The 12597-nt window shown below is 46.2% G+C and overlaps 1 protein-coding gene across 10 annotated transcripts in view; it reads right to left on the bottom strand.

The window, feature by feature from the left end:
• C4H1orf52 (chromosome 4 C1orf52 homolog) overlaps nucleotides 1-12597 on the bottom strand; it is a 24939-nt gene extending 12342 nt beyond the window's left edge. The window contains exons 1-5 of one of the 10 annotated variants that reach the window (XR_014844948.1): nucleotides 12297-12597; nucleotides 11890-12016; nucleotides 11478-11676; nucleotides 6004-6126; nucleotides 4730-5239 (exon numbers count right to left, since the gene is read on the bottom strand). Coding sequence is in view for 2 of the 10 variants with exons in the window: in XM_001928145.6 (XP_001928180.1) it covers nucleotides 5166-5239; nucleotides 11478-11676; nucleotides 12297-12575 (552 nt within the window). In the remaining 8 variants the exon portion in view is untranslated. Of the gene's footprint in view, nucleotides 1-4729; nucleotides 5240-6003; nucleotides 7464-10915; nucleotides 11677-11889; nucleotides 12017-12296 lie in introns of those variants that run through there. The other 9 variants (XR_014844947.1, XR_014844946.1, XR_297127.4 and 6 more) reach the window with 9 other exon arrangements.

Here is a 12597-nt window from a genome sequence, read left to right as displayed (position 1 = left end):
CAGGTAATTATGTCAGGAATAGAGCTGCACTTTTACTTCAATGATAGGCACCAAATCCTGTTTCTTCTCCTTTTTTAGAAAATGCTAAACACGGGGAAAGGAACAGGAGTTCCAGACCCTGGAACCAAAATATTACAGACACACAGGAAATGACTTTTCAAATCCAGCCTGCAAACCTCCCATTTCCTGGGCTTGCCTATGAGCCTGGAAAAGACAGGAAAGGTGCAGAGGCCCTTCCTCACCCTCATGCTGTGACCACAAACGCAGGCCAGACGTTAGAGAAATGCCAAAGACATTTTAGGCAAAGTCTGTGGCTTGGCGCTCTCTCACTTTGCCAAAATGAAAAGGGAGGGAGGGAGGGAGCATGGGAAAAGCCACGCACAGGTGCAGCTTCTGGTTCCGAGATGCCCAGGACGGGTGCATAAAGAAGGGACACCTTGAACCACTCCTTGGAGGGAAGAGGTTCACCAAGCAGACAGGTTAGGGCCAGGCCAGGCTGCGCAGATGGGATAAGCGAAGGCGCAGAGGGATGGAACCAAATAGCGTATCCGGGGAGCCGGAGATGATTCGTTAGAGCTGGATTAACAAGCGCATCAGAAAGAAGGCAGGGAACCCGGGGGACTTACTGACCAAACCCGTGCGATGGGAATTCAGGCAGAGGGAAGGTTCTCGGTTCACGGCGATGCCATCAACCAGAAATGTCACAGGGAGGTGGTGCGGCTTCTGACTCCATGTGTTGGTTTGGTTTTGGGCACGGAGGCGGTGAGGGGACTCTGAGCCCCAAGCAGAAACGCATGGTTACACACACAAACCAAGGGCCTGACAGGAGCATTCTGGAAAAGCTACAGCCCAGCGAACCCTCCGTGTTCCTGACTGGAGGCCGTGAGCTTGGCTGACATGTCAAGAAGCAGGGCAGAGAGGGAGAACAAGGAACAGACCTGGCTTCTGAGGGCGGCTGGAAGAGAAGGAGCCAGAGCGGAAACGACCCAGGAGAGCAGGGCCTGCAGAAAGCCCAAAGGGAGAGAAGTGTCACTGCCATCAGGACACTTTTGACCGAAAAGGACACAAAACTTAAATTGGTTTAAATTCTCAAGACTTCTTGGCTCACATAACTGAACACACAAGCCCCTAGGGACTCACCCCGAGGAGGGGCTGAGGGACTAGGCACTTACACGGAGCCTGCTGCGTGCTGGGGACCCCGCCAGTCAATGAACACACCCGGCAGAGCCTGTCCTCTGCTGACGCTACACACAAATGCTTCTTGTGTCTTTCTTCTTGCACTAAAATGCAAATGCGGAGTTCCCGTCGTGGCGCAGTGGTTAACGAATCCGACAAGGAACCATGAGGTGGCGGGTTCGGTCCCTGCCCTTGCTCAGTGGGTTAACGATCCGGCGTTGCCGTGAGCTGTGGTGAAGGTTGCAGACGCGGCTCGGATCCCGCATTGCTGTGGCCCTGGCGTAGGCCGGTGGCTACAGCTCCGATTCAACCCCTAGCCTGGGAACCTCCATATGCCACGGGCGCAGCCCAAGAAATAGTAACAACAACAACAACGAAAAGACAAAAGACAAAAAAAAAAAAAAAAAAAAAAAAAAAGCAAATGCAATGCCTCACATAGGGAAAACTATCTGTGGAGGGAGATGAAGACAGAAAACTTGATAATTTAATGCAGATTCCAAAGCATTTGCTACGAGTGGAACACCTTTTTGTAGGAATGTCTGCAACTTCCGTACTCGGGTGGGTGTGTATGGGTGTGTGTTTGTGTGAAAGCAGTTGACTGTGGATGCAAAACTGTAACATCCAAAATAAAGCCCAGCTGTGGAGCTGGTCAAAGCTTTTGACTTATCAAAGTTGCCAAGGAGTTCCTGGTGGCCTAGAAGATTAAGGACCTGGTGCTGTCACTGCTGTGGCACGGGTTCAGTCTCTGGCCTAGGAACTTCTGTATGCTGAAGGTGCAGCCAAGAAAAAAAGGAAAAAAAGTGCTGAGCTCATTCAGATACCTATAGGAACAATTACATTTTTTCAAACATCACTTTGTCTCTAACTCAATTATATGGCAACGTGTTTAAGGTATAGGTCCTGTCCACACTGGCACTGCTGCATTCACATCTTCATTAAAATATATAGTTTGCAATAAAAGGAAGCCTCCCTCTCAGCCATTATAAGCAACTAAGCGCTCTCGACCTCTCAAAGCCCTCCTCCTCTCCAGGGCCTTCGCTCGCTCACTCACCACTGTTGGCTCCGCAGCAACCAGTCTCTCTGCCTTGTACCCGACACATCCACCCTCCCACGGCCGCCAATGTGATTTTGCCAAAATGAGGACGAGTCCTTTGTTCTTGTCATAACCCTTGCAGCCAACAGACACTCCATAAATTATGCACGAACGGGATCAGACTGCATGGGTGATGCTGCTTCATCTCGATGGGCCTCTTTTTCATTCTCTAATTTGGAAACGATAAAACCTACCACTAAGGATCAGGATGAGAAGTCAGTCCAAGTGCTTTTAGTATTTTAATGACTAAAAAGCAGGTAAATTTTTTCAGTAATATTCTTTTGATTCCAATTATAATGTTTTCCATAAAACTCTATAAAGCTATTTATATTTTGAATTTTAAAATATGACCCACAATGCATTGCTGTGGCTGTGGTAGGCCAGCAGCTACAGCTCCAATTCAACCCCTAGTCTGGGAACCTCCATATGCTGCAGGTGTAGACCTAAAGACAAAAAACAAACAAACAAAAAACCCAAACCAAAAAAAAAAAACCCAAACCAAAAAAACACACATGGCTAAGTCCGACTGCCCCAAAATATTTAGCTTGCTTCCTAAATTCTGTGCTCCCCCCTAAATTAAAGCTGGCTTGATTTGGGAGTTCCCCTGTGGTGCAGCAGGTTAAGGATCCAGCGTTGTCCTTGCCGTAGCCCAGATCGCTGCTGTGGTGCAGGTTTGATCCCTACCCCGGGAACCGACACATGCCAAGAATGGAAACCAAACCAAAGCCCTGGTGTGACCCGTTCTTGCATATGTGCACGTCTCCCGGGAGCTGCTTAATAATCTCCCGAGTGTTGCAACTACCTGTCTGTCCACAACATCAGACCACTCATCCCCTCCAAGAAAAAGGGCTTTTAGTTTCTCCCTTCCCTCATTGTGCTACCTTCTAGAAAGGAGGCTCAAAGATCCGCTAGGGACGATCTAGCTTTTGTTCTCCATCACTGACTGACTGATGTAAGTTAGGAGTTGAACCAATGAGTGGTAAAAAGAGGTTAAGAAGATTTTCAGACAGTGGCTTATTGGGCTTTTTTTCTTTTTGTGTGAGGTTTATTTTCATGCTAGTTTTTCACATCTTCTAGTATCTCACACAGTCTGTGCTGTTTCACTAACACATGCATCCAGACTACAGCTACTTCCAGATTTGGGGATCACAACCTAAGTGTAAGTCCACCTGCTGTCACACTGGACTCAGGCTTTACTCGTTGGTGCTGCCCGTGGTAATCACTGCCTCCCAAGTATTCGTGCGCATAGGCTTCGACCTTAAACGAAGCTTTCCTGCTTTATCAGTTACTTCAGTTCTGGGGCTCCCGTACTTATAAACCTACAGGACAAGCAGCCACAGAGGGGGATTTGTGAGCTTACGATACAGCGGGAGCCACGGTATACTCTCACGTCCTTCCCCAGGACACAAAACACTGTGACTGGCACACTTTTAATGCCTTTCATAGACTTCAGGACCCAAGTTCTCAACTAAATGGGAGCTGCAGCCGCCAGCCTACACCACAGCCACAGCAACGCGGGATCCGAGCCGTGTCTGCGACCTACACCACAGCTCACGGCATCGCCGGATCCTTAACCCACTGAGCGGGGCCAGGGATGGAACCCACATCCTCACAGACATGAAGCCGGGTTCTTAACCTGCTGAACCACAGTGGGAACTCCAACTCCTGTCTCCCAAGAAACAGGCAAGGTCTCTTACGAGTGTCACGGAAAAGATCAACGCGGCATGTGACCTCTCCTGTGAATCATTCAAATACTACAAATAACTGCACTGCATTTCAGACCACAGGAGTCAAAGACTACTGTCTCTATAAGTAACCCCTGCGGATGTTACTATTATATGCGAAGCATCAAAATAGCTGGAAATAGAGAAAACACACAGAAGGAGGGTTGCCAGATAAAATACACTCTGTTAGCTTTGAATTTCAGATAAATATTTTTTTTAGTTTGTCTCAAATATTGCATATACCTCAACAGTATTTGTTGTCTAAAATTCAAATTTGACCAAGTCTTCTCTGTTTTTATTCGCTACGTCTGGCAGTTCTTTGTGGAAGACCCTTGTCTTCGGCGAGCTTACTAGTTTACCGGGAAATTAAGCAACAGTCATGTCACGTAAGGCAGAAGCGCCAGAACACACGGGGGTGGGTAGGATCACTGATTACCACAGACAAGTACCCGGAAGAGATGGAAACTGCAGTTCCTAAAAGAAGACCAAATTCTGACTGGCAAATGTTTTGGGGGTTCAAGTGTCCTGAGTTGAATCAAATTCACTGTTCATTAGCTGTGTAACCTGGACAATCTATTATAAAAGGAGGCTATAAATACCTGCTTGACTAGGCTGAGAGTCAGAGCGAACACGTGCACAAGCCACCTGGGACCCGGGCACCCCTACCCGGGAACCTACTACCAGGGGGTCACAGGCAAAGAGGGCACCTCTTACAAATACTCAAATGTTACTGTTATGCAGTACTGGTAACAATGGCAATTTTATTTCCATGATCTATTTACACTGTACAAACACTGTTGCAAAGCACCTACGAGTTCACAGTACATTACATTTACTTTAAAAATATATTCCTTTATAAAAGGTTCATAGAACATCGGTATGTCAACATGGGACAAAACTCTCCAAGTGTGTCACCAATTCTGTGACAGCAAGAACACTTCCAAGTGTTGTCAGTGTCACAATCACAAGATACCATCTGTTTTAAATACATATTTTTAAATAAAAAATGAATTCTACAGTGGAAGGTTCCTGCAGCAATACTTACTAGTTAATTAACATGAACTTTCATGAAGATGTTGTTTCATAATAATTTACAATATCAACTTAATCTGTCGAAAAGGACCATTTCAACAAGTTTCGCAGTCCAAAAATTCTTGTCATTTGTTTTCTATTTATTTTTTCTTCTTTGTTGGTTCTCCTGGTTCTATTTTGCGCTTTTTAGAAGTATGCTCGTCTTTTTCATCATCTTTAAACAGGAGAAGAAAAGTATCGATCAGTAATTTTTAAAAATTGTTAATGCATTAAAATTTCATTGACTCTATACCAAAATCATCATCCTCAACTAATGTTCCTTTCAGTTTCCCAATAAAAAATAAAAAATAACTTTTAGAACTCCGATTTGTCTTTTTCTTTTTTTGTTCTTTTTAGGGCCACACCTGAGGCATATGGAGGTTCCCAGGCTAGGGACTGAACTGGAGCTGTAGCCACTGGCCTACACCACAGCTACATCAACGCCAGATCCCAGCTGCATCTGTGACCTATATCACAGCTCACGGCAACGCCGGATCCTTAACCCACTGAGTGAGGCCAGGGATCGAACCCGCAACCTCATGGATACTAACAGGATTCATTTCTACTGAGCCACAATGGGAACTCCAGAACTCTGATTTTTATATTGCAAGCAAAAATAAGGAATTGTTTTCAGTTGTAGTGTTAACAAAATTCATAGCGATCCTTTAGTGCTAATATTAAGGTAGCTTAAAATCATAAAGTCAGATTTGTCCTGATAAAGCTATTCTCAAATATTCTACAGGATAAACATTGTGAATATTTAAATGTATAATCTACTCATTAAGAAAGAATGTCAATTTAACCATGACATTATTTAAGTGGCTATCAGCTAGTCTTTCCCTTCCAATCTGCGTTCTCTCCCACAATCAACTCCCCCTCCCTAGCTCGGCCCTCGACCCCCCCCACCCCACCCTGCCACGTGAAGTTAAAAGCACTCACAGGTAGATCTTCTCTGAAACTGTATTTTCAATTCTGTCCTATGTAGGTAGTTCTACCTTCTCACCCGTTCCTAGGAGGGTCATAATATTCCAATGGCCACAGAAAAACAGCCATCTTCCCCTCCTTCAGAGTATGGAGAATTTGGGGGAGGAAGGGGTGGAGAAGAATCTCATATTAAAACCATGTCCTTTACACTTTTCCAAGACGTTATTAGCATCTGTAGCCACAGGAACTCTCCAAATTATAAATAAAATACTGTCAAGCCTAAAACCGGGGGCCCCTTTATTCGATTAAAGCAATTCAACTGTAAGTTTCAATAAAATGCAGGGTAGCACAGTCTCAGTGCTAATTCCCAGCTCTCTGAACAAATGTGTGGCATTATTTTAAGAACTCCACGCAGATGGAATAAATAACACATAGAAGACATTATGATTTATAAAATACAAATTCATTTTAAGTACATTACTGAATTCACTGCACTTTTGATCTTACTTTCTCAATCAACAGACACTCAAAGTTTAGTAACTACCATGTGGTGGCTCTGAAATATTGCGATGCTGAAAAAGGGACTTCATATTAACAAATTTGGGAAACCACTGATACCACAGCATAAACTTTTTTTTTTTGCAGTTCAACTTCCCTTTTATTATTAATAGTTATGAGAACTAACAATGCCAATTTTAATTCTTAATACACAAAAAGACTTCATGGTCATTTTGACATGTTATTTCTTGGTGGTTTCCTGACAGAGGCAGGGAAGCTTGTCACTATTCTTTTTTTTCCTGGATCATAACTGACACACAATATTAGTTCCAGGCGTGTAACATAGTGACTTGACATTTTATACATTATGAAATGATCACCACAGTAAGTCTCGCTGCCATCTGTCCCCATACAGTGTGACATCACTATGTATGCATCCCCATATGCTCTAAGTAACACCCCTGCGACTGACTCATTTTATAGCTGCAAGTTTGTACCTCAATCTGCTTCACCTATTTCGCCTGTCCCCCCCGGAATCCTTCCCCTCTGGCAATCACCAGCTTGTTCACTGTATCCACCAGTCTGTTTCTATTTTGTTGTGTTCATTTGTTTTGTTTTTCAGATCACAAACTCATTATGGGAAAAACACCCTTAAAACATGAAGCCTTCGAACCCCTCCTGCTCACTGTGCCACACTCCTGACACTTTTTGTGACGTGGACAATGACGAGTAGCAACAGCAGGTGATGCATCTTCAAGCACAGCGCAGGGATGTTATTCACATATTTCACAGAGCGCCACAGCCTTACGTAGGCGGTAAGATAAAACACTTGCTCTACGGACCAACAGGTATGACATACAGTTTAAAAGAGCCATGGCCTTTGTTTTTTATTTATTTATTTTTCGCTTTTTAGGGCCGCACCCGAGGCATACAGAGGTTCCCAGGCTAGTGGTCTAATCGGAGCTACAGCTGCTGGCCTACACCACAGCCACAGCAACACTGGACCCGAGCCGCGGTCTGCAACCTACACCTCAGCTCACGGCAACACCGGATCCTTAACCCACGGAGCGAGGCCAGGGATCCAACCCAAAACCCAGTCAGATTGGTTTCCTGCTGCGCCATGACGGGAACTCCTGGTCTTTGTTTAACTGGAATTTAATTATCATCATGCCTGACTTTTGGAAAAGACCATCCTATCAGTAACTGAGCAGAAGAGCTAGTGCCACCTAGTGATATAACAAGGCATTGCCTTAAAAAAAGCCCTGAAACGTTCCTTCACCAACTTTACTGAGTTTCTACTCTGTCATACATAGTACAGATGCCCTGATAAGGAAACAGCTTTTCCGTTACAGAATTCATGTCACTCGGGGGTAAACACGTTTACTTACTCATAGAAAGTAACTTTCTAAATTCTTAAAAAAAAACCAAAAAAAACCCCACAAGCATTAGCTACTTTAATTAGGCTTTCAAGATTAATTACAAAAGGAAAAAAAAAAAAAAAAAAAAAAGGAGTTCCCTCCGTGGCACAGTGGAAACGAATCTGACCAGGAACCATGAGGCATGAGGTTTCGGGTTTGACCCCTGGCCTTGCTCAGTGGGTTCAGGATCCCACGTTGCCATGAGCTGTGGTGTAGGTCGCAGACACAGCTCGCATCCTGCATTGCTGTGGCTGTGGTGTAGGCCAGCAGCTATATCTCCCATGGACCCCTAGCCTGGGAACCTCCATATGCCAGGGGTGCGGCCCTGAAAAGACAAAAGAGAAAAGAAAAGACTAATCGCATGTTAATTAAGCTATAATTTAAGTATCTGAGCCTTACTGATCTACATTTTACAACCACTAGACGAGAAGTGTGAGTAAGTAGCAAGACTCTATGGCGAGTTGTGAATTTTTCCCAGCTTCTTCTCTCTGGACGTTAACTGGCAAAAAAGGCCAAAGGGCAGGAAATGAGAAAGAAAAGCAAAAACAAAGTAATTTGATAATCAAAAAATGAGATAATTTAAGAGTGTGTGGGGTTTCTAACACAAGGTATTTTATGAGTTTTTAAAAAAGAAGTTAAAGGAGTTCCTATCGAGGCTCAGTGGTTAACAAATCCAACTAGGAATCATGAGGCTGTGGGTTTGATCCTTGGCCTCACTTAGTGGATTAAGGATCCAGTGTTGCCATGAGCTGTGGTGTAGGTCGATGATGCAGCTCAGATCCCATGTTGCTGTGGCTGTGGTGTAGGCCAGCAGCTGTAGCTCCGACTAGAACCCTAGCCTGGGAACCTCCATATGCCACGAGTGCGGCCCTAAAAGGACAAAAGACAAAACAAAACAAAACAAAACAAAAAAAAAGAAGATGCTGGGCAACTCAATTTGTGAACATGGTATGGGAGTTTGAAATGGCAAAAATCACTTCTGAAAAGGTATTTATTTATTACAAGAATAAAACTGTTCCATTCAATAACCAACATTAATGTCAAAACTGAAGATTTCAGTATTATCTTGTAATCTTACGACCCAGCTTTAAGCTGACTGCGCACTGGGTACTTTTGGTTTTCACTACTGCCAACCTCTCCTTTCTGACGGGGGACCCATCACCCGGTCAAAAGGTCACAATCACTTACGGGAACAGCAGCGTGATTGGCCATTATTTCCTCCTATCTGACATTTAAAGGCAAAGCTCGGGGAAGAAAGGTGATTTTTTCCCCCTTGTTGGCCCTGATATATAACCCTCACCTGTCCACACAGGGACAGAGACAGGAGAGCAGCAGCCTACGACGGCCTGGACTGAGCACTGACTCCAGTGGCTTTACTGCTATCCCACGGGACAGCTATTTCTCCAGCACTCTAGCTTGGAAAACACCAAGAGAATCCCCAGTTTAAGAAGGCATCATTTCCATTTAAAGATCTGATTTTTTTTTTTTTTTTTTTTTTGTCTTTTTAAGGCCACACCCATGGCATAGAGAGGTTCGGAGGCTAGGGGTCCAATTGGAGCTGTAGCTACCAGCCTACACCACAGCCACAGCAATGCGGGATCCAAACCACGTCTGCAAACTACACCACAGCTTACGGCTACATTGGATCCTTAACCCACTGAGCAGGGCCAGGGATTGAGCCTGCATCCTCATGGATCCTAGTCAGATTAGTTTCCACTGCGCCACAGCGGGCACTCCTAAAGATGTGAATTTGAAATCCTCTTCTGCCTCTTCTAAATTGTGCGAATTTGGGCAAATTCTTTAACCCGAGATTATCTTCTTATCTATAATATAGTAATAATGGATCATGTACCAACTTGTGAACTAGCTTGCTAAGAGTAATAAATTAGAAAATTTGTATGAAGATATTATTTTAGAGTGTGGCATTTTCTAGTTGTGTGACCTTGGACGAGTCACATAAGCTCTCATTTTCACATTTCACTATCTGGTTTCACAAGGTGTTCTAAGAATTAAAGGTAATTTATATAAGTGTTTTGAGCTATTTTCGACATTCACTTCATTTGGCGCCTCCAAAAAGATGTCATTTACTAAAGATATGCTTTCACTAGCGACTCCCTACTCACACCGGGAAGTCAGTGAAAAGCAAAGGCAGAGTCAAATCTGGAGTGATCCCTTCTGATTCGTGACCCTTCCTCGCAAAGCAAACACAATCCTCTGCACAGCTGTAAAAGGAGCTGCGAGGGCAGCAGCTGTCCTATGGGAGGGTCAGAAATCTGCTTAAAAATGGCACACCCTTTCATCCGAAGATCCACTGAATACAATGTACTACAAACTTAACACCTGGATGCGGCTGTGAAGCAGAGAGGTGGGAGGTGCGTGTGCACAGAGCGTGGGACACATAAGCAACCTGAGGAAGGCCAGACCTGAGGTTTTTTCTTAGAGTTGGACTTTGAAGGACGGATGGGTTTACTGACCAAAGAGGGAGAGAAGAACATTCCAGACTGAGGTGTAACACATACTGAAAGGCACGGAACCATGAAACAGTGTGGTCGGCTCAGTTTTGAAAATTTACACTCTTCAGGTGCTAGGAGGGGCATCTGAAATGAAGCTGGAGGAACAGGCAGGGCCTAGCGCTGACTGCTGCGTTGCTGGGAAAGGGTTTAAGCAAGTGAGATACACAGTCAGATCAGATGAGCTGCAGGGCAAGGATGAAGTGGGTGGAGTGGGTACAGGTATGCAAGCAGAGGTTGCTGGGACCACTTACCCTCCAAGCAAGAGATGGAGTTGTGGTACTAGCAACTAAGGCAACACAAGGAAGTCATTACCTTATCATCATTTTTAATTCCTAGGTAGTATGATACTCATGCAAGTTCATTTTGTGACACTCATTTTGGCTTTAAGGCACAACTGTGTTTTTTTGTTTTGTTTTGTTCTTTTGTCTTCTTAGGGCCGTACCTGCGGCACATGGAGGTTCCCAGGCTAGGGGTCTAATCAGAGCTGTTACTGCCGGCCTACACCACAGCCACAGCCACAGCCACAGCCACGCCAGATCCAAGCCGGGTCTGTGACCTACACCACAGCTCGTGGCAACGCCAGATCCTTAACCCACTGAGCGAGGCCAGGGACTGAACCCGAAACCTCACGGTTCCTCGTCAGATTCGTTCCCGCTGCAACCTGACGGGAACTCCTGTTGTTATTGGTTTTTTTGGTAAAGCACAACTGTTTTGACATAAAATGAAGCCTTCAGCACTTCACAACTGCAACCATCACAAAGAGTCCATTGAATAACTCATGCACCTCTAATAGGCCATCAAAAATCACACACACTATTGGCTGAGATATCAGAGTTCACTCTATGATTTCTCTACAACACAGCAAATACTGCTGAGATAGGAGAGACTTCAAAGTCAAATACACGTGACTCTTCTCAAAAACATAGCGAAAAGTATCCAAAGGCCATCATAATGTGGTCGCTAACTCACTGGATTGAAGTTCCAATCATTCAATAGCTCCTCCTTTTAAAACCTGCCACAGGGATCAAGAGGTGTCACCAGCGAGCCTGACTCTCCTTACCTGACTCCACGGTCTCCTCCCCTTCGGGCAGAAGCCTAGCTTTCTTAGCACTCGGTGGGGCATCGTCACCATTGTCCTCGTATATGTTAGACCATTTTATCGCCATGTCCAGCTCTGGAGGCGGAGGTTTCTTCTCAGCAGAGTAGGTCTCCGGAGGAGATACATAGTTGGACTTCCAAACTTTGAATTCCTTTGGAGGCTGTTGAGCAAACACATGAAGAAGCACTGTGACGAACCGAGGTCCCTAGAATCGGTATGGACACATGCACCTCCCTGCCGTGCGCTCAGCGTTCGGGCTGATTTTTTTTTTTTTTAAAGGTTTAAAGACACACTTTGCCATCAAATTCACAATACTGCTAAGTGAAAAGCCAAAGGGTTCCCTAGACGAATAAAGCTAATAACTTTTAGTTACCAAGGAAGAATCCAGTCTCAGAGATACTACGCCAAGGCCGACCCCTTCAGGAGGCTGCAGCAGACACTGTCTTGGAGGCAGCACCGCAGGCACTTCGGCGTCAAAGGGAAGGGGTCTCGGGGAGAAGCTGCAGCGGGGGGCGGGGGAGTCACCACCGTTAGTGCTCGCCGCGCGGGGTCGGGGCACCGAGCGCGGAGGTCGGGTCTCCTGGCAGGGGCGGGGGCTGCGGGGCCGGTCCGACACCCACCGGGCTGGGGCAGGGGCCCGGGCTCCCCAGGGCTGGACGCGGCGAGGGCGTGCGGCATCCCGCGGGGTGACTGCGTGTGGGGGACGGAAGCCGGTCCCCAAAGGGGCTGCGGGAGGGGGAGGCCGGGACCCAGCTCGGGAAACGGGGGCGGGGAGCTCACCTCCTCCGGCGCCTTGACCACGTGCCGCTCCCAGTCTATCTGCTTGTTGAGCGGGTTGTAGAGAAAGGCCGGGCGAGTCACGCTCCGGAACAGCTCGTCGGGGCCAGGCAGCCGCTTCTCCGCCAGGTTCCCGCAGCCGCCCGCCGACGTCGCCGGATCCGGGGCCCTGCGACTCGTTTCCTCCGGCTCGCTGTTGTCCTCCTCGCTCGAGGAGCCTGAGCTGCTGCTGCTGCCATAGGCCGCGAAGTAGCTCAGGGGATCCTTCTCCTCCGCAGCCATGACTGCCCAGCCGGTCGAGGGC

This window comes from Sus scrofa, chromosome 4, assembly GCF_054392235.1.
Source record: "Sus scrofa isolate SSC_HxYL_T2T_F1_AM1 chromosome 4, Sscrofa_HxYL_maternal_Yorkshire_Landrace_v2.0, whole genome shotgun sequence".
Classification (NCBI taxonomy): Eukaryota; Metazoa; Chordata; class Mammalia; order Artiodactyla; family Suidae; genus Sus; species Sus scrofa.
This window is presented reverse-complemented; position numbering and strand designations above follow the sequence as displayed.